The sequence below is a fragment of the Pseudopodoces humilis genome, chromosome 8 (assembly GCF_049639895.1).
Source record: "Pseudopodoces humilis isolate 2021_Gansu_Grassland_sample_001 chromosome 8, ASM4963989v1, whole genome shotgun sequence".
NCBI lineage: Eukaryota > Metazoa > Chordata > Aves > Passeriformes > Paridae > Pseudopodoces > Pseudopodoces humilis.
In genome coordinates this window covers 33,222,833-33,244,104 of record NC_142207.1, presented here as the reverse complement: position 1 = coordinate 33,244,104, position 21,272 = coordinate 33,222,833, and the positions used below count along the sequence as shown (strand labels likewise).

Below are 21,272 nucleotides of genomic sequence, written 5' to 3'. Positions count from 1 at the left end.
AAAGAAAAGAAAAGAAAAGAAAAGAAAAGAAAAGAAAAGAAAAGAAAAGAAAAGAACCAAACTATTGTGGATTTTTTAAAAATCCATAGTCCAAACTCAGCCTTCTTTGGAGACCCTTTGACAAACATCTGGACCCCACAAAAATCATTCCTTTGTGAAGAAAGGGAGGGAAGGGAAGAAGGAAGGAATCCTTTTTCTAGCATCACAGAATAGACTTGCATCTGTCACTAAAACAGGGTCACGGCTTTTAGTTGTTACAGAAAGCAACTTCATGCTACAATTTTCATCTTTTTTTAAAATGTATTCTTATGAATAGGGAAAAAACCCCCTGCTAACATCTACTTTTACATACCTAAAATTGCAACACCAAAGGGTGCAAGAGACACAGATACTGTGAATAAAGAAGTGGAATATTCAAGTATATGAGGAGGGCGTATCACAAATGGCCACAGAGAAATATATATATCTATATAATACTGTATCAAACAGATGGAGAGAATGTGAAACTGGAGGTATGCACACAAATCTAGCTGCTTAACCAACTTTTCTAGTAAGACACAAGTCTGTTGGGGTATGAATGCTTGCTTTCAGCAGCTTTTTTATGTCACTTCCCAAAGCACAAGTCAAATGTTTTCAGCTAGTGTTTTTAGTTATTAGTTAAATAATTATTGGCTTTTCAGCTATACACTGACATAATTAACCAGGTTCAAAAAATGTTAATAACTTAATTCAACTTTTGTTCTACTTATTTATACAAAGTAACTTTTTTTTTTTATTAAAGTTGAATTTCCCTATATGCCCTTCCTTCTGGTAAGCAGACTATTAATTTAACCTGTAATAACTTACAATGGGCAACTTTTTTATTTCCCCATCTATCAAAAGAACTGTGAAATGAGCAACTTGGGGTATTAACAAGGCTCTTCAGAAAGAGGTGGATGGCCTTCAGGCACATGAAAGGTAAAAATGCATTTTATCATACTACAGTACTCCATGCAAGACAGAGCAGAGCAACAATAATTGTCCAATGTAACATACCGCTGTATACCCATATAAAGCCAGTGTCTTCCTGTTGTAAATGGAGGTCAGGCCAATTTCTGCATCTATGGAATTTTTATTATTTTTTTCTGTTTTTTTTTTTTTTTTAAACTATATGGTAACTACAAGTCTTGGGATGTAACTTAGTTTTAGACATGGTAAAGAATGAACGTAACACCTGCTCTGAGCCCATTCCTGCAAAGAGCTCATGCCTAAATATTATTACCTCATACAACGCAAAATGAGCAAATTCATAACCCCTGCTTGGCAAGGGCTGCTGTGACATCTTCAGCAAGGGTAGCAAGCTGGGGAGATTCAAGCAGGTTGATGCTTCCAGAGGAGGAGACGTTGCTGAGTCTGCGCGGCGAGGCCATGCTGGACCTGCCCGGTGACTGCGTGATGATCTCAGCCCCGTGATCAACACGGGCCTTGGCGTGCTCTCTGAAGTTCAGCTTTTGGCTGTCAATCTGCTCCAGGAAAACAGAGAATTTCACACATTATATATTCACTGGATTATCTCTTTATAGATCATCGTTTGGGTGTCATTTTGATTACTTTTAAAAACTATTAGAAGGACTGAAGCTTCTTTGCTCCTTAGAAAATTGAAACTGGACATTTTTCCACCTTGTTTTCACTATGTTACATTCTCCTACCATTTTTGCCTCTGATGGATGCTTTAAAGAGAAGTACTATTGTTCCTAGCTGTACAAATTTCATAAGCACTATATGGGTGCTATGGTTTTCTTTTTCAAAATCTGAATTTTCAAATGTTTGTGGGAGTGATCTTACTTTCAGGATGTTTTCCTCCTGTTTCACAATGGAGTCCTCATCTCAGATCATACCTGTGCTGTCCAACAGTCTCAAACAGTTTAGGGGAAAATGCACAAACTGCATGACATTTCACTCTCAGCTTAGATGAGGATGCAAGATGGGTCATTCCAAATTTCAAAGGGAACAAATTGGTATATGAGTGTGCTTGAAAGAGGACAGCCAGATGTTTCCTACTCAATTCAGAGCCATTGCTGAATTCACAGCTCTAATAATTTCACTGGGACACAGTGGGAGCCTTTTCTGACAGCTGTTTCTTTACCTTGACATTACCACCACCAGGTACATGGTGGGCATTTTCCAGTGAGCCAACTTTAGCCTGAGCTTTCTCTTTGAAATCCAGTTTCACACTCTCAATTTTCACACGCCCACCTCCTACAGAGGAAAAAGAAACACAGATAAAGAAATTGAAACGGTGCAGGAGAAAGTGTGACCTGAAGCCTGAGTGCACTCACATTACTTCCTTTTTAGTTGAGATCTAATAGTTTTGGAGAAGCACAGAACAATGCACTGCATGTTCAGTAAAATACAAAATCTTCAGCATATATTTAAACAGTAAGCAGGTGCTGCAGCCCTACTGGTTTTCATGGGATTTAAGCACATGCTTAAGTATTTCACTGCCTTCAGCCTGTATTTCAACCTTATGCCAGAGCACCATCTTTTGGCATTATTTTTTTATCACCTCTCTAAACTAGGTGGTCTCATACCATTATGTCTTTATGTATTTAGTGAAGTAGTTTAATGCATTTTTATTACTAAAGAGTATTTATTTTTCTCTTTGACTGTAAAAGAGATGTATCATCCATGATTTTGAATTCAAATAACAGTATTAGGTCCTTGCTTTGTCCCACAACCCAGAAATTCCTGCAGTACCTGGTTTGTGGTGGATATTCTTGAGCGAGCCACACTTGGAAGTCACATGACTCAAGTCGATCTTCTTGGTTACAATTTGTACCTGTCAAAAGTGCACACATACTCAAATAACAGGAATGAAGATAATAAAATGAAAAAAAAAAAAAAAAATAAAAAGCCAAGCCCTGCAGAGAAAGAGTGAGAGGCTTCTACAAACCACTGGAAAAGGAGAAATGGTTGGTAGAAAACAGACCATGCCACAAAGGAGGAAACTTCCCACCTAGGGAGGTGATAGAGCTGGGTTAGGCTTTCCTATTAGCAAAATGAAGAGAAGGAAAAAGGATATCAGCTTGTGGATTCTTTCTAAAATGTTTCTGAGCCTCCTCCTTTCAGAGTGGTTCCTCCAAAGCCCTGCACACAGCAGGACCCATCCCATTTGCTTCTGTCTTGACTATGCATCCTGGCAACTAGGGTATTTTGGTGACTGTTTTTTTTCTCTACCATCTGTTTGGTATTTTTCTGCCTCTAAATATGGTATGCATTTCCTGTCAATCCACTATGGAGAGTCTGAGTAATCTACACATGTGCCTCCTGCAGCTGTACCTGAGCAGGCTGAAGTTCAGCCAGCTGGCTCAGTGCACACTGGAGAGCAGCAGCTCAGGCACCCTCCCTCCTCCTGCTGCTCCCTGCCCTGCTGCCAGCCACCTTGCCATGGCTGTGCTGATCCCAGCCTGGGAAGAACCACAGAGGGACAGTCTCATCTTGCTTGCATTCCCAAACAGCTCCAAGATAAGGCCCACAGCCATAGGCACTGAGCTGGCAGGCTCCGAGAAGTCACAGCCCTGCTGGCCAGGCAGGAGCTCCAGGGTAACTGCAATGCCCCTGGCTCACTCACCACACCACCAGTGATTTACACCAGCCCTGGCAGCTGTATTGAACCTGCCTTGATCAGGCATGCCCACACCATCACCTCTTCCCATCTCAGGGGTGATCATTTCCATCAGAACACTCGTAGCCACCTCAGCTTCTTATACAGGAAAAATGCTGTGACATCAGCACTCAGCATGCTGGCTGATCACACCCTCTTCTCAGAGCCTTCTCTGTCCTTCTGTTTTATTTTTCTTCTTCCCCCCTGCTGAATGCACATAACTGAAAGGTTAGCTGAGGAAGGATTGGTGCATAGAAAATGCCCAACAGGGAGGCTGCAGTCTCTTTCTGGAAATTTCTTGGGCTGCTCCCATGAAAGAAAAGCACTGAACCACTTTGGCTCACACTGCACCTTCCCCTGGGCATTTAGAGATAACCCATCTTTTATCACTTCCTTTCTCTGTCCAAGTTCTGAAAATAGGTTGTGCTCTGTGGGGAAAAGCTCAGGAGGCCACCACTGCACACACAGGGCTCGCTCGACTACCAAACCAAACTCAGGTGTGAAACAGCAGCGAGAAGGAAAGCAGTGCTCAGAGGAAGGGAAACAGAGAGTTCTGGCTTGTGTGAGATGCATCACCACAGTGGAAATGCCTATTCACAGGGTGTCCATACTACTTACATTTCCTCCCCCTGCAGAATGTTTGATGTTATCTCTGGAACCACACCGGGACTGAATATCGCTAAAATCGATCTTCTTGTTTAAAATCCTAACCTAAAAGGAATTGGAGGTAACTTACTATATACCATACACACACTCAGTTGGGGATGCAGGACAAGGAAACCAGGGCAATTTGCCTCCTACAGTGACTCCTTCTTCTGACACTTGTATTAAAATGTGAGAAAATGAACCCTGTCAATCTCAGTGCTTAGTGTGTTAACAGCATCTGTAAATATATTACACTGCTCTTTTTCTACCTCACCAAGTGGTGGTGAAATACAAAGGGGAAAGTTCTATAGTGGGAGGTAGGAGAGGTGAATTTTCCCTGGGAAATTTAAAGAACTCCATGCTTGCCTGGACTGGACCTAGTCTTTGGACAGCCTGTCCTAGGGTCTATTCAGTGATGTTCAGTATTTCTGCTGAACTGGCACAAGAAGATGGAAACCCCCCTTCCCACATCTCAGCACTCCAGCCTTTGATGCAGAAATCCCAGATTCAGCCAGCACAGGCACAGGTTGAAATCCTGAGGTGTTTCAACCCACCCTCTGCCACACAGCAGTAACAGCAGCTACACATGAAAAAGTCCTCAGAGTCCCGTGAAAGGGGAGCAACAAAATTACTTAAACTGTAGTCAGAGTTCTTTACTGCTCTCTCTCTCTTTACTGTCATCTACTACAGGGCAGGGCAGAAAACAACAGCATCTGGAAACCTAGAGCTGCAATCAATGCTTTTTGATTTCTGGTGCTGGCCAGAAATCTGGTGTGCCAGATCTGGGCACAATTACTTTCTAGTGCTAGCAGCACTGTGCTTCTTTTCCCTGTGCTTTTAGTCTCTTCACACAACAAGATAAGGTTTTTGCTTTTCCCTCGATGATGCAAGCCTCCCTTACACATGCCAGAGTCCACATTTTGAATATTTTACCTAGCCACAGATGCACTGCAGGCATAAGACAGTGCCTGGAGGCAAACTCTGTCAAGGGCAGGCCACACTGTCCTGTGCTTGACCCCCATGACAAAGCAGTTCCTCTACTTTGCAGAATTCAGATCCATCAATAATTGCACTCCCAGGGAATGATGTGCAGCTGGATGGCAATCACAAGTGGGCAGGAACAACTGGATGCACACCATTTTCACCATTTTCAGATTTATTTCTGAGCAAGAGCAGGGGATTGTGCTCATCAGTAACAGAGTTTTCAGGTGTGTGAGAATATGTTTCTTTCCAAGGCTGCACCTGCATTCTTTGCATCAGAGTGCCACCCAAGCAGCAAATTCTTTCTCTGGGTTAAATATGAAGTCTTTAATCAAGTGTTACATTGTATTTTATTTTTATGTATTAATATACAATAGGAATTTACTCTCTTTCCTGGACAGAAAGGCAGAGAATTTGGGTTACTATCTATGCATTTTGCTAAATGGCACTTACAGAATCTTCAGTGACAGAGTACCCAGCACAGCCCTGTTGGCTACCGTTGTAGGTAAATCTACAGTCATTAACCAATATTGAGGTAAGACAGAGGGAAATGCACACTGGGGTTCCTTACTGCAGCTTCTCACCACTTCAGGAGCACAAAGCAGCACCAAAACAGCTGAAGCAGTCAGTAGGAGGAGGAAGAACCCTGTGAAGGTTCTGCTTCCTGGCTTCAGGTCCCCAAACTGCCCCAGGTTCCTTGATAAATCTGAGACAAATCACTCCCTCTGTGTCTCACCTCTCCAGACTAGGAAAAGACTATTTGGCCTCTTACAGGGCCATCAGGTTTTGCAGCCTTTACCTGCATACAGCAGGTAAATGCAAACAGCATATTTAGATAGTGAGTTGAATCCTCTGGTACTGAGCACCTGGAGTACACCCTTAACTTAAACCCAGTAAACTCTCAGAGGAAATGTTCAGAGGGTCACTCTTTGCAGCTAGTATGAAGAAGTACTTCATAGCAAGTTCTTTCATGGATCCTTCTTGTTACATATAACAACTAAAACAAACCATTAGAATGGTTTCATTAATAAATTTTCTTTTTATGTAAACTTCTTAGTTTAAAGCAAAAACCTTGCTTTAACTGATAAAGATCTGGTGTGATGGCATGCTCAGCAGCAATGATGATGACACACAACTCACCTTCAGAAGGGCATCTTCAATAGTCAAACTGATTTCTGTCTTTCCCCCTCCCATCTACTTATCTGTCCAAGTAAACCAATGTATGCTGAAACATGAAAGCAAATGCCTTTGGAATTTTATGCTTGTGCTTTCTCTCAATATAATGTTTGCTTAAAATTGTACCCCGGTACTATATCAGACACATGTCACATCAGTTACAGAAACACACATCAGATGTGTATTCAGATCTGGTTCCCTGAGAGCTTTCAGCCAGACACAACTGGGCAAAACAGAAAGCCTTCCTGGCACTTTCTGAGCACATCACATCCAGTAATGGATCAGCAGCACTTCTGAGCTATGGCCACAGGGATGCATTTGCTCTGAAAATGCTGACTTACGAGTCATGGCAAGATCTCTGCACTGTGCACTGGAGGCCTGTAGCTTAAAATGGAGCCAGAGCAAGGTGAAAAGTTGAGAGACTGCCTTTGATCAAGTGCCTAAAGGTTGATTTGCACTCAGAAGTCTGACAGTTCATGAGTCTCATGGCCCATGGACCTGTCTAGCAGATATATAAAGAATCAATCATCTCAATTATCCTGTCTGTCTCACTGGGTGAAATGTGTCCCTGTGTGGCAGGGCCAGCAGGAGACCTATGCATCATTTGTGTCCTGTGCTGAGGGCTGGAGAGAGCTGAGTGACAGGAATGCATTCTGCTGGTCATCTGGCACAGGGAGCAACTGAACTCATTCAGGCTTTTCCCTGATGATCTGTTTCTCCCTTTCCTGGGATATATCTGTATCCCTGCACATATTTCAATCATAACCACCCTCTATAACTAAGTGTTCCACAAACAAATGGAGCTTTGTTTCCTGTAGATTAGGGCTTAAAACTGCTTAATTCATCCATTCTGTATACTTCCACAAACCCTATCCCTTCTAGCCAGCATTTTGTCCCAAGCTTTCTCCCAAGTCTGCTAGACTGGGCAAACAGGCTAATACACAACCAGCCAACTGTTTGTTGTCCCTGATTGTGGAGAAGGGCTGAGTTCACCTCCTCACCAACCACTGATGGTGTTGTGCTGAGTCTCTATCTCATACTCTGTCAATAACCATCGCGCCGTAGGGAAGGACCGCCCATATTTCTCACCACTGCTCCCTCGCCAGCACTGGTTGAAACTGGCCAACAAGTTCCAAAGGAGCTGAGAAAGGCTGAGATTGCCAGCCAGCCAGTGTGACTGCAGAAGCAGTTTTATTTGAGGAATCAGACTGTAATCAGCTTACCAGAAAGGGACAGGAACCATTTAGGCTAAAGAGAAACTTTGGCTTGCAAACAAAGAATGTAAAGTGATTGTGAATCATTTGAAGTTGGCATCTGGAGAGAAATCTTTAACTGTCAGAGCAGGGAGGCTCTGGAACTGCCATGTGAGGGAGCACAGATACAAGAAAATGGTAAACTTTTATGATGGCACTTGATGAAAGTAATTAGATGATGCAGCTGCCTGCACCAGAGGTAGCACAAACACCATGACTCACCAGAAAGGTTCTCTGTGTTCCAAATGTGTATGTACATCTTGTGTGTGGGTGGAGGTGTGGTAAGGACACGTACATATGCACTTCCATTGTGCTGAAAGTTAAATGAAAGATCAAGCCTGCTCATGCTCTCATTCAGGAAAAGAAATATTTTGTCTGTGGCAAAATGAAAGTCTGTGGCAGTAACTGGACTACCTTCAATTCACACTCTCCAGAAATCCCAACAAGATAATGTCATGAAAGAGTCCCTCGTAACCCTTGCTCTCACTTGCCAATATGAAGTGGGTACTTCCTATTGTGATGTGATGCTGGTTTGCCCAGGTATGCTGGAAAGGGCCTGGAAGTCAGGATTTGGATTAAGAGAAAGCTGAGGTTTCTCAGCACTTATCATAATTATGTGCAATTAAACCACAGTGGAAAATTAAAGCCTTACAGACAATGCAATTTTTATTCTACAAAACCATATTGCCCAAAAGAAAACTGGCTTCTGTCTGAAGCCCTGGAAGCCCTCACTGTGTTCTGATGCCTCCTCAGCAATGGTCCAGGACTGAAGCCCAAGGCAGATTGTGTGCCAACATGCAACACCATGGCCCCAGTGGCTCCCCCTGCCTCCAGAGGGTCCCCAGTGAGGGGGACTCCAACACCCACCTGTGCAGCTTGAATGCTACCTGGGAGAGCTCTGGGCAAGCTGGACCATTCATGCACAGCCTGCAAGGAAAACAAGTGCTGAAGGTATTTTTCTCAGAGTTGATTTAGATGAGGCATATATTGCTCTGCACTCATCAGTTAACTAGCTCCCTTCCTACTCCTTCAGTGGCCTGACTGGCAATCAGAACAGCTGGAGGCTGTGGTCCAAGGGAAACATCTACACTAGAGCACAGGGAATAGTTTTGGGATAAGCCTGCTGGCACAAGAAGAAGACAGGCTTTGAGATACAATACTTGTGAATCTTCCAGTCTCCTGTTAAGCAGAATATGAGCTGGATTTCAAAGACTCCAGGTACAACAGTTTGCAGGTCCTCCTCTGCCAGTACTACACCATTGTGTTTGTGATGAGCAGAAATTTGTAGAAACACTGAGAGGAAGGCAGAGAAATGCCTAAGAGAATTTAATTCAGATGCGTTTACCAGTTTAGTTCACTGCTAAAGAAAATGCCAATGTCCAAAAGCTGCTTATGCAAGAGAAAGAATTATAACCATTGCTGCCTAGAATAATTCAGTTCAGCTGCTTTTCCCAAGAAGAGGAAAAGCCCCAAACTTATCAACATCTGGCTAGAGAGTCCATAAACAGCTTCCCTTCTATGGCATACTACACTGAAACAGATATTTGAAGAACAAAAATTGTGATGCTGATGAAATTACAGGCTCTGAATATCTTTTTCCAAGGAGATGATAGCTTGTGTTCTTCCTTGCCTTGCAATTAGGGCCTCTGAGAAGCTTTGCCACAAACATTCCCTAAAGCATTTAAAAATACTCTAGCTTGGCTGTACTTGCTGTTTGAACATGCTGTGGAGATGTGACACTGGGAAACTCCAGACTCCTAATAGCTTATCAAAAAAGAAAGGTTCCTTTTATTTACCACAGCAATTTGACTAAGCTATATCCCAGGACTAGACATTATTTCAGTGTTTGATCTCCAGGTTAACACTGGTATTTAAGTGAGACAAGAATTGGTCTTGCACAGGAAGTAAGGTTAAGGTTAAAAACTGATTAAAATCAAGAGACAGTTCAAAGTGCTTCCAAATTTATCTGCTGCCAAGGACAGATGATATTAGTCTTCATGCTCCTGGCAGAGGGTACAGGGAGAGGAAAGGGAGATGGAGGGTATTTATTTGGCCTAGTAAAATCCTTGAAGAGAAAGACTGTGCCTCAGATTTTCCACACCTACAGACAGGGCTTGTGATAATGTTCAGCCCTTGCACTCCTGGAATAAGTGGTTACACACACCAGCAAGGCTGCCAGCCCAGAAGCTAGTGATATTCAAAATAAAAGGCTGTGCTGGACATAGGCAAAATAATGTACCATTCTCACCCTGCTCTTGGTAAAGGGTGAGCAAGGTACAGTAATTTCTGACTTTTAAAAACATATTGAGAGGCAGGCACTGAGCAGATAATATTGTGACCAGCCAAGTCTTGAATCCTTGCACAGGACAAGAGTGGCTGATTTACAAGCTTCTTTATACCTGCCATCACTGTACTAAAGTAATTAATAAGATGGCCATGCTGAATGAGGAATGTCCCTACCAATAAGGGGAGGAAAGACCTATGGACAAATACTGAGAGGGTCTGCATAATTATGCTAGAAGTACAAAGTGAAGTGACCATTTTCCATGCCAAAGAGTTTCTAGTCAATACACAACAGCTGGATTTAACAGAGAGTTCAAGGAAGTGCAAGATCTCTGTCCCATGAACTGTAGCATATTCTGCAATCACACCTCACTAAAGCTGGGGAGCTGAAAAAAAGAATGGTGAAAAAGTATTGAGGATTCACACCAAATAAAAAAATCCTGGGAGTGCAATTAATTCACCTAAAATACAAATTCCTTGGTTTAGTACTCCCTTCAACAACAAAAACCTGACAACCACCAAACTAACAGATTTTGCTAAAATTCAGAGTTCAATACTTAGACACAACAGTTCCTACTCATGGTAAGAGTACCCTTAGCTTCAGATCTCAAGTGCTGAGCATCATGTATCAGTTTCCAAATCTGTTCCTGTATCTTTGAGAAGAGTTTTGAGTCAGTACATCTGGAATGTCTTTAGCATAATGGAGACATTTAGGTTGTTCAGTTCAAGTTCAAAAATATCTTGCTGTCATCTCTTCATGCAAGTTGGCTTTTCCAACATTCATCAGACACAGCCCTTAGCATTTCTTTATTGTTCAAAACCAAATTTCCAATATAAAACTCAAGGTTTCTAGTATTTTCTTTCCTGCCTAGCAAACCAAACTTCTTCTAAGCTTTCCACACAAAATGGAACACTATTATATGATGAAACAGTTCTGATCCAGATTACATATTCCCTGAACATTTTCCCCAAAGCAGCAACCTTTCTCATTTTTTTTCCTCAAAATTTAGACTAAAAGTTAGAGCTCAGCTGGAAACACCTCCTTTGCTGAGCTTGCTGCTGGGATAACTCAGACTTCCACAGGAATTTACACCTTGGTAATTTCAATCCACTCCAGGAAAAAAAAATACAGCTTCTCCCCATACTTTTTAACAAGAGAACAACAAGGCATGGTACCATCACAACTGGGATTTGACTCTTCTGACATTAATCAGCTAAGAGCTGGAACTGGTTGATGAAGCTGCCAACTGTAGTTGGTGGAAAGATACTGCATCATACTTCAGCCCTAGACTGAACATCTGAGCAGCAGAAATCAGGGCACTGCTGCATCCAAAAAATGGAGACATATGGCTACTGCAGTGAGTAGAAGTTCTGAGAGTGGCTAGAGACCATGAGACTGCTTGGGAGCCTCCTGATTGTGGTTCACAGTTTGCCTCACAGGCAGGGTGCACATTTTACAGATGGGTTAGATGCAGCAGAGATGTTACTCTGTCGTCACTAGAGAGGAAGTCCTAATTCCCTGCTCATTTCTAGCAACCAAACACCTTTCCCCAAAAAAGCCCTTCTGAAACTTGCTGGAGGCTGGCAGTGATTGCTTAATTTTTCTAAAATATGAGTCAGGAAGAACATCTAGCTTTTTATCCAGAATAATTCAAGGCTTAACTGTACAGACTGTACTCAAGCAAGCCTTCCTTCAAACAAGTGCAGTCTGAATACAAGAGCTGCAAGATGTCATTATTTCTGTCCAATCTACAATTTTCAACCAAATTTCATAAACTTAAATATTACAGGTTTGATCTCTGACAGAGTTTTGAAGGTGTACCTGAAAGTTCTAATTTCTCTTCACATTTGTAGATCTGTAATTAATAAGTGCTGAATTAATTTCTAATTTTCAGTGCAGAACAAATCCCTTCAAATGTCTTGCAAATCCCCAAATTGGGAGTGCACAAAGAAAGCAAAACCAGACTGACAGAGATTACTTTATTTTACAGCTTTGAATTGTTGAGCTGACAAATGCACAAACTTATTCCAGTGAGTGCAGCCAACAGTGTGGAAAAAATTGCTTCCCAGTCTCTCAGCTACATCAGGTAACAACAGCCATGCTCCACCTCAATCCACACCTCCCTGCACAGCTGCCTCACCTCCAGCCAGATTCTCTCCACTGGTTGGAGAAGACACTGAGTTTGGCCCTTAAAAGCTAATTTGTGTTCATCACTGACTTGTTCAGGAACATCCTCTTAACTTGAGCTAAGTGGTTTTGATTCAACTGTGTTGTTATAATGGAGAAAAAGCACATGATGTGCTGGAAGGAGAGTGGGATCCAGAGCTCAGACTGCACTTTGTGTGAAGCCTTGCTCTCCACCATCTTCTTGGACATCTTCAGCAGACATTGCACCAACACCATATAACTTACAGACTTGCAGGTTTTGGGCAGTCATGAGTGTTCATGAAGTGGTGCAAAGACACGTGAAACAGCAGGAAGAGGAATTATAAGATGCCACCTCAATGGGAACTTAACTGAGAAATTCCTGCCATCCTGATGCCTTTTCACTGGTCCTAAAATCATGAGCCAGACACAGTTAGGTGCTAAAAGGTGACCTTTACAAGGATCCTTAGGTGCACACTTTGCCAGGTGGAAAATGCCAAAGATGCACACACAGCATAATGTGCATACATTTTCTATAGGTTTTGCAAATTAACATGTCTGATAAGAATCCCCAGTTAGAAGCATAGTTGGAGAGGTAATCCCCCCAACTCCACTCTTTTTTGAATTCCTCCTCCTCTAGATAGGGACTCAACTCTGTTTATACAAATATGTCTCAAAGGGCTGGTCTCAACCTTAGTTCCCAGGAAGAACCAAGATGGGAGCCTCAGACCCCCAGCTTGAAACCTTTGGAATGTGTTTTGTCTTTCTGCTTATCAGATAAGGTCAGGAAAAGTACTGGAGATAGGCTACAAATACAATGACAGGCTACAGAGCTACAAATTTATGTGTAAAGAACACACAGAGAATATATAAAAGAAGGCAAGGCAAAACCAACCAATTTGGCATAAATTCAAACTGATTTTGAAGCTAACAAAAATATCCATTCAAGCCTACTCCTCTGCCCACCTCTGAAATGTCTTCCCAGTGCCAGTCTATTTTATCATCTAATGCTCATGCCTCTACTCTCCTTGCAAGCATTTCTGTGGTTTTTGGAAAACATACACTGAATAGTGGTGTCATCGATTTGTTCAAACTTGCTGACTCATTACTAATTGCACTTTGTGTGAAGTTCTTCCTTAATCGTCCTAAAAACCTTCAAGGAACATTTCATTCTTCAGCATGGCTTAGATATTTCATTTTTCTATGTGTCATCTTACTTCTTACAATGTGCCTGGTTGTCACTATAATTAGTGGTATTTTAAAGCTTATGCATGTAATTCTTGTCTGTGCAGCTCCATTCACTTTGATGAAGCTCTGCTGCTTCATATCCACTGAAGTTCTTGCCCATGGCTGAGATTTTAGGTATACATTTTAAGAGAAAATTAAGAGAAAGCTAGGTTAGGTTTATCCTTGCTTTATCCTTGGTTGCTGGCCCATGATGCATTATAAATACTCTGCCTTGCCAGGAACGAAAAGACTCAATTGGTGCACGTCTGTACTCTGATATGGCACCAAACACAATCATAGACAGAATTTCAAAAGCAAAACCAAAAACCTGAACCAAAAAAAACAACAAAAAATGAGCCTTGGCATCTGAAACAGATTTCCAACATCCTCTCCTGGCTCCCCATGCTTCCCTTGGGCTGTCTGAGAAATAACAGATGCAAATGGGCTACATTTGAAAGCACAGCATTTCCTCCACAGCTGATGTAGTGTGAAAATCTATCTGAAGCCCAGCAGACATACCCATAAGCAAGTCACCTCTGAGCTTTGCCAGTAATGATACATTTCACCATACTGTACCATAAAGAGAAAACCAGACAATCACCTACTGGCTGCATCACAGAGCAGAGAAGCCATCATTTCTCCCCACTGCAGAATACCAATTAAAATATGTTTCAAGCCACCTATTCCTAGCTGAATGCAGTGCAGAGTTAGCATTCTCTTCACACACCACACTCACACAACCCCCCATCAGGTGGAATGATTTCTCCCCTTTTCTTTGTTCCTGTGGCTGGCAAGTCAGAGCTGAAGGAAAATCAGTCTGCTGTCTGATGAGCTTTTGATAAAATTCCAGGCTGAAGCACAACACTTCTTGATTTATTTAGCATTTAAACATCCCCAAGGGCTTCTTCAGTTTTGCACCCCAGCCTCTGGCAGTTTCAGAGCGCAGCTTTCTCTAGAACAGCTCGAAGTAAAGACAAGACTTTGTGCCAGGTTCAAATATACCACTGGTAAAAGGATAGCCTGTCTCCAAATGACACTTTTGGGCTGCCTATCTGTGTTCCTCCAGTGATTTGCATGTTATGTTTATGGACTTAACTTGCCAAGATATATGCTGGGTTTTTCTCTGCTTGTTTTTCCTGTGGCTATTGCTATCAGCACTTCCAGTTCAGGTTATAAAGAAGCTTTCTGTTTGTTTCATGTATCATCACTAAATGCAAATAGCAGATAACAGCTCATTTCAGCCAGGGTAATATTGCTACCAGACATTAAAGAACTGAGCAGACACAAGGAAATGAAATTAGCTTTCATGTGTTGCTCTCACAGACCCTATAAAACTCAACTGTAGAAACTGGAAAAGAATTATCCTAAAACCTCATGTCTAGACTGAGCAACTATAGCATAAAGGAGACATAAAGGAAAAATTTAGTGAGCTCCTCTTTGCCCAATCCACAGCTCAGTGGCTACATAGCACTGGAACTAAGAAATGCTTTAGCTTCAGTGATGTTTTGTTCACCCAGCAGATTTCCCTTGTAATGCCCACAGCAGTGAAATGCCATCCTGTGCCACGCTGTGCCATTCTTCACTGCTCAGCAAGGACTCTGAGCAGTTTTTTAGAGCTGCTAAGGAAATTTAGCTCTTTAGGCATGGTGTCTACAAAGAAATACAGTTTGCTGTGGCCCCCTGGTTCTTGTATAATTGTTACAGTCCAGAGAAAGTAACAGAGAGGAGGAGGACAGGGTACCATGGTGCTGGTTTTGGGCCCTGAGTCCAAGAGCTGGGCCTGCATGAGGAATGCTAACCCAGAAGCACAGTCTGAATTTGTGTTGCTGGGGTCCCTGCACACCATGACCATCTGCACATGATATATCAAACAAAGTGGAGCTCCCATGCAAAATAATCACACCTGTCAAAGTAAAGGCAGAAGTACCTCTGGTAAGGCATTACCTTTATGAGTAACTGGTTACTGTCCAAATCCTGGAAAGTACTGAATGTGTTAATTTACCATGAAAACAGGATCAACACCTTAGAGGTATCTTACTGTTTAAAACATGAGCTTGTTCTTTTTCTCTGGAAGACCTACAGCAGGCACAGGGCTGCAATGGTAAGTTTTGATCCAATTTATTATTTCTTTCTGACACGGCATTAGGCAAACTTCATTGTCCTGTAAGTTCCACAATCAAGTCCAATACTAATACACACACACATATAAGTTTCTGATCTGGAAACACTGTACAAGCCAGATTACTGGAATGTCCTGTTTTCAGGACAACCAAATGGGGAGCATGTTATTCACCCTGATGTCCTGCCCCTGGAGGCAGCTGAGAAATGAACCTTTCATAAAGCACTCACATTGCTGTTGCTGTAACTCAGGAAATAAAAGGGAGCTGGAGGCTCTTGGTGTTTTTGCCATAGGGCTCTGTCTAGAATCAATATGAAATACACAGGTACTCATTAGGAAAAAATACATCAACATAATTGTTTACACCCACAAGACTGAACTGTCCACATTTTCAGCATAAATGTTGGTAAGCTGTATTCTTTTTCCTCTTTCTGCCTCTTTGTTGCTGAATCACATAGAATATCTATCAGGTTACTCTGGGTTTTATATCTTAAACCTTAACAGGATGGATGGCTTCCCAGTGTAAGCTGGAACAATTCTTCCAAATGGAAAGAAAAACAAATTGCTTGGGCATAATTTTGGCTTTTAATGCCATCTGTGTTAGCATTTCTGCATTGCTCAAAAATGAGGGAAGACTATTCCAGCTCTGGCTTTGGCTCTGCTTGGTAGAGTATTAAGCAGAGACTCTGAAGAGGAAGGTATAAGCACCATATCCCAGTAAGATTTATGGTACTTCCTATCTGACTTTCCCTCAGTCTCCAAAAGTTTCTGCTTAGCATGAAAGCCTACATTTTTACTGCCCCTTCAAAAATTTGGTGAGTTCTGTCTGTAATAATGGGATTCAGCAAGGCAAAGTGCAAGGTCCTTCATGTGGGTGAAGGTAATCCCAAGCACAAATACAGGCAGAACAGAGCATGGACTGAGAGCAGCCTTGCCGAGAAGGCTTTGGGGGTGCTGGTGGATGAGAACTGGACAAGAGCTGGCTGTGTGCACCTGCATCCCTGAAACCAACCATGTCCTGGACTGCATCCAAAGAATCCAAAGATCCTCAGGGTGAGAAGAGGATTCTTTCTGCCCCTCTGCTCTCCTGACACTTCCCCTGGAGTACTGCATCCCCAGTATAGGAAGGATGTGGACCTGCTGGAACAAGTCCAGAGGAGGGCTGTGAAGATGCTCAGAGAGCACCTCTGCTACCAAGACAGACTGAGAGAGTTGATATTGTTCTGCCTGGAGTAGAGAAAGCTCTGGGAAGCCCTTAGAACCACTTCCAGTGCCTAAAGGGGCTCCAAGAGAGCTGGAAAGGGACTTTGGACAGGGGCCAGGAGTCACAGCACAAGGAGGAATGGATTCAAATCGTCAGAGGGTAGGCTTCAATAGAATGTTGGGAAGAAATTCTTGATTGTGAGGGTGGTGAGGTGCTGGCACAGATTGTCCAGAGAAATGGTTGATGCTCCATCCCTGGAAGTGTTCAAGGCCACATGGGAATGAACTAGAATTAGATGATCTTTAGGATCATGTCCAACCCAAAGCATTCTGAGATCCTTTGATTTTGCCTACCTTGGTCTTTAGCTGAAAGCAATGCTTATGAAAATGTGTTCCATTGCATAACTGCAAGGTATGAAATTACCTCTTTTTTCAGGGCTTAATCACATCAGGATGTCACTGAATTCTTGTTCTTTCAGTGAGAACAGAAAATCCTGATGTGCCTTAAGACACATTCTTATGTTTACACTTATATGCATCCTCCAGTTTATACAGTTTAAGCTCTGTTCCTGCTTATTTGAACTCAGGAGCAAGAAAATCAGTTAAGTCTAATATATCTGTCCCCTTCCCCCATCTTTACTGTGGGGTGCATTTACCAGGTTGGAGGCTGCAACCATAATTAATTTCACCCAACACAATGCATGTCATACAAATGGCACAGGAAAAGGCAATGTGCTGTGTAATCCTGCTAGCATAGATGTGGATTGATTTTCAACTTGAATTAAACAAACCTCTTATTTGTTTTTACTGATAAAGACTGAGTAAGCAGAACTGCTGAGACTCAGGCAGAAACGTATCTATGGCATGAAGTGCAAAGTCCTGTTTGAATTTTTTTAATGGATCTCAGATAGGCACTGTTAGTTTCCATGTGGCAAGGTAAGTTTTTGAAGATTGTCCTTCTTCTTTGCCATTTAACATGACTTAAACAGACAAGGGACTTGGAGAACAGAAGAAGCCTTCTAAAAGTTGCCTTGTAAAAGGCAACTCAAAATGTCTCCTGTGCCATGCCTATCACAAAGGTGCACACAGAAGAGTAAATAACATATGGATGAACACAAAGAGTAGAATCCTTACCTGCCCTCCTTTAGGCTGGTATTTGATATTATCTGTTGACCCAATTTTGGACCTGACATTCTTGAGGTCAGGTAGAGGCTGATTAATAACTCGTAGCTGCTTTGGAGTGGCTGGAGATTTAGGAGGAGTGCGAATTATGGCAACTTTTTTCTCAGTAGGTACCAGTATTGCAGATTTGGGAGTCCCAGGAGTGTGGGGAGTTCTGGAGTAACTGGGTGTCCCTGGAGTGCCTGGGGTACGGGAGGCATAGCTTGGTGGTGTCCCTGGAGTGATGGCAGTGGAACCAGGAGTAGTGGGGGTAGAAGTTCCACTTTTTCCCGTTCTGCTACGAATTGGCTCTGATCCTACATTCAGGAAAAAAAAACAACAGCTTTAGAGGCACAGAAGTACAGCTCTTCTTCCCTTTGTACTCCCAAAACTGCATCTCTATATGCCAAGTGAGACACAGCTCTTGAGATGGCAGTGCTACTGCCAAAACAGCAGCTTGAACGGGTCTCCCTGTGTCTTACTTTGCTAATCAACCTGCCAGCAACTACCTTGCCATGAGGGGTTAAGTTAATGCCCCCAGAGTGACTGAGCTCTCCATTCTGTAACACAGGAATGCTTCCCACAATACTTCTGCTTCCTGCAAAGCTGGCTAAACAAGGCACATCATCACATTTATTTCCATTTTGGGGAAAGGATGAGAAGCATCCTTGGAATCCAGCCTTTGGGACTTGATACAACCAATTGCAGTGGACCTGGGCAATAAACAAGAAAGCAGTAAAAAATCTGATGATATTCCTGTAATGAAAAGCTGTGAGTGCCTGGCTGGTGCTGTTTCTCATACCACTGCTGGTAAGCTGCAGATGAACCCCAGGTGGGAATTCAACTGGTGAACAAGCTTTAGCTGTGTTGTGTGGATGGGTACATGTCCTCATATTCAATTGCTACTTTTCATTAGTGCTGTGAAAGAAAGCCATTATCAGAGGCAACCTTGATAAAAATTCATATTCTACTTACATTTGCATGCAAGTAAAAAAAAACCCAACTATATAGTTTTGTAGTGGCTCCATTCGATGTTTATGACATTGCCAGTCCTTTTCACTGAGCACATGGATCAGCTTAGCTGTGCTTTCTGCATCCAGCTCTGCTCATAACTCTCAAACATAAATAAACAGAAGCTGAGATACCTCCAAAGTAAGATTTTGCTGAGAATACTTATGGAGAGAAAGATCAAAATAACTCTCAAGACCTGGGAACCCCAATGCCAAATGGGCACATGTGTTTTCACTCTTCAAAAGTTCAGAAATTATAAATCCAATGGACCCCTCAAAAGCATCCAGTGAGACTAAACAAATTCTTATTTAAAGTATTTGCTAATCATTCTGTTTATGCAATGATGGTGGCCCAAACCCAATGCACTCCTGTCCCTGGAGCTCAGGAGACACTCTTTGCTCTACATGATTCATTAGGCAGACTGAACATACTCCACTCACCTCCAATTTCTTTCCAAACCAACCCTAAAGTTTCTCACTATACCATCTGAGACAGAAAGGGAATTATTTTTTTCCCTACCTCCTTGCAGGTCTAGTATATTTATTTTTCATTCCTCAGCCCTTCACCACACTGCTGAATTCTTAATGGGCTCACACTCCTGGTCAGAATGGGCTGGCTGCTGTGGCAGCTGGAGGTCACTCTGCTTTCAAAGGGCCTCTGTTTTACCTTTGGAGCATCATTTATGCATTTCAAAGGACATTTTTTGCAGAATTTAATCACCTCCTTCCCTTAAGCTGTCCTAAAAAGGGCTGAGATTGGTTTCCAAAGAAAGAAGACAGAGGAACTCCTATTGGAAAGCAGGAAGCCACATGTGGGTTCTAAGGCCTGGCTAAAAGTTCTGGGGTTATTTAGTAGATTGTCTTTGTCCTGTGATTTATTTTGGCTTATGATTTGATAACTTTGGTCCTCATAAAAGGAACCTAGCTGGTTCACTGTCTTAACTGCCCCAAGTGAGTCACTCTGCCAGTTAACATCTCAATTCTCAGCAGAGATTTTACCCTAGCATACCCAGCATAGGGAGATAATTACTGGGAAACAGCAAATTAATGACTGTAACTATCAGGTTCACTTTTCCAAGACCCACCAGAATATTTCAGGTTGTCTACTTCAGTTTTGACTTACTATTTCTTGCTCCTATTTATAAATGCTTTATCTTAAATACCTCACCCAGCTCTGAACTCCCTGCAAAGGCATTTTCTAATATCAGCAATTAGTCTGGGCAGAAGTCATCGCTCTGGGCACTGCAGGTGCATCCTGTCCCTGGTTTCAGGCACTTGGCATATGAACAGAACCAGTCTGTAGGTTGTAATTTCCAACAGCACTCCCCAGAGCTACTCCTCTGTCTCAAAGGCAGGGACATGTGGTGCTAGGCAATGTGACAATGAGGGTGGAGACAACCACAGAAGTAGAAGGTTAACATGCAGAAAAAAAAGACAACATACGGGTAGTCCGTCGTACTGAAGAGGAAAGAGAAGTTGTGAGGGAGAGGGAGTTCTCCTCTCTGTCTCGGTCTCCTGATACACCTCGTCGAGGAGGAAGGATGGAGGAAGGTCTTGGTAGAGATGAACGCTTCTCGGGGCTCTTGCTTACTCCATCCTAATAGCAGCACAATAACAAAGGAAGGTTTAGTTTTCAAAACTCACTCTTTGGGCTATGACCTCCTGTATCTACACACAGAGGGGGAAATCTAATCCTATGGGCCCAGTTTGCTCCTCACACAGGAACCTGAGGGGTTCAGTCACCCTACGTGCTCTGCTTTAGCTCCCTGGTGCTTCTTTACTGCACCAAAACGTCTTCTGATGCCTGTCCCAAGACATAGAGGGATATTATTGGATCTAAATATGGATGGATCCCACAGTTGGCTCTTCATAAGGAAAAAGGTGGGGTTTTTAAGTGCAAGCTGAAAGTAAAACAACTCTCTAGAGCTCAAGTGCGAAACTCCTATGTGAATTTACCTGCAAAGTAAGTGCACTACTGGTGTCCAGAATACACCATACATTAGATTGGTAGGTGTTGTGTGATTTTTGCATATTCAAACACTACCTTGTAAATTTCTTAGGGAGATAAAATTTTAGCTACAAGCTTTGTTGGCTTTTTCTGTTGCTATTTTTTTTTTCCCTGAGTGTAGGATTATAAATCCTGTTGTTTAAATTCTATCTATAATAAAATGTTTACTTTTTGAAATCAGTGCATACCTTCCCTTTATCAGGGTAAAGTAAACCCCTCTTTACCATTAAGGCAGCAGACATGTATGTTAGAATATTTTTGAGCTTATGGGATGTGCAGCCAAAGACAAACCAGCATAAGCAGACATTCTGCCCTAAGACAAATGATGATGGTCCCAACCAATAAAAGACACTCCAAGTATGGCATTAAACAAAAAATATAAGTCAATGGCAAAACCAATATTTACATGGGGATAGT

The 21,272-nt window shown here is 42.4% G+C and overlaps 1 protein-coding gene across 32 annotated transcripts in view; it reads right to left on the bottom strand.

The window, feature by feature from the left end:
* Positions 1-21,272, bottom strand: part of MAP2 (microtubule associated protein 2) — a 219,858-nt gene continuing 198,586 nt past the window's right edge. For 18 of the 32 annotated variants that reach the window (XM_088058647.1, XM_088058670.1, XM_088058646.1 and 15 more), the window contains 6 exons: positions 20,291-20,444; positions 17,811-18,154; positions 4,262-4,354; positions 2,737-2,818; positions 2,126-2,238; positions 1-1,502 (listed from right to left, as the gene is read on the bottom strand). In XM_088058647.1, the coding sequence (XP_087914773.1) occupies positions 1,287-1,502; positions 2,126-2,238; positions 2,737-2,818; positions 4,262-4,354; positions 17,811-18,154; positions 20,291-20,444 (1,002 nt within the window). In that variant the 3' untranslated portion in view covers positions 1-1,286. The remainder of the gene's footprint in view (positions 1,503-2,125; positions 2,239-2,736; positions 2,819-4,261; positions 4,355-17,810; positions 18,155-20,290; positions 20,445-21,272) is intronic. The other 14 variants (XM_088058659.1, XM_088058661.1, XM_088058660.1 and 11 more) reach the window with 1 other exon arrangement.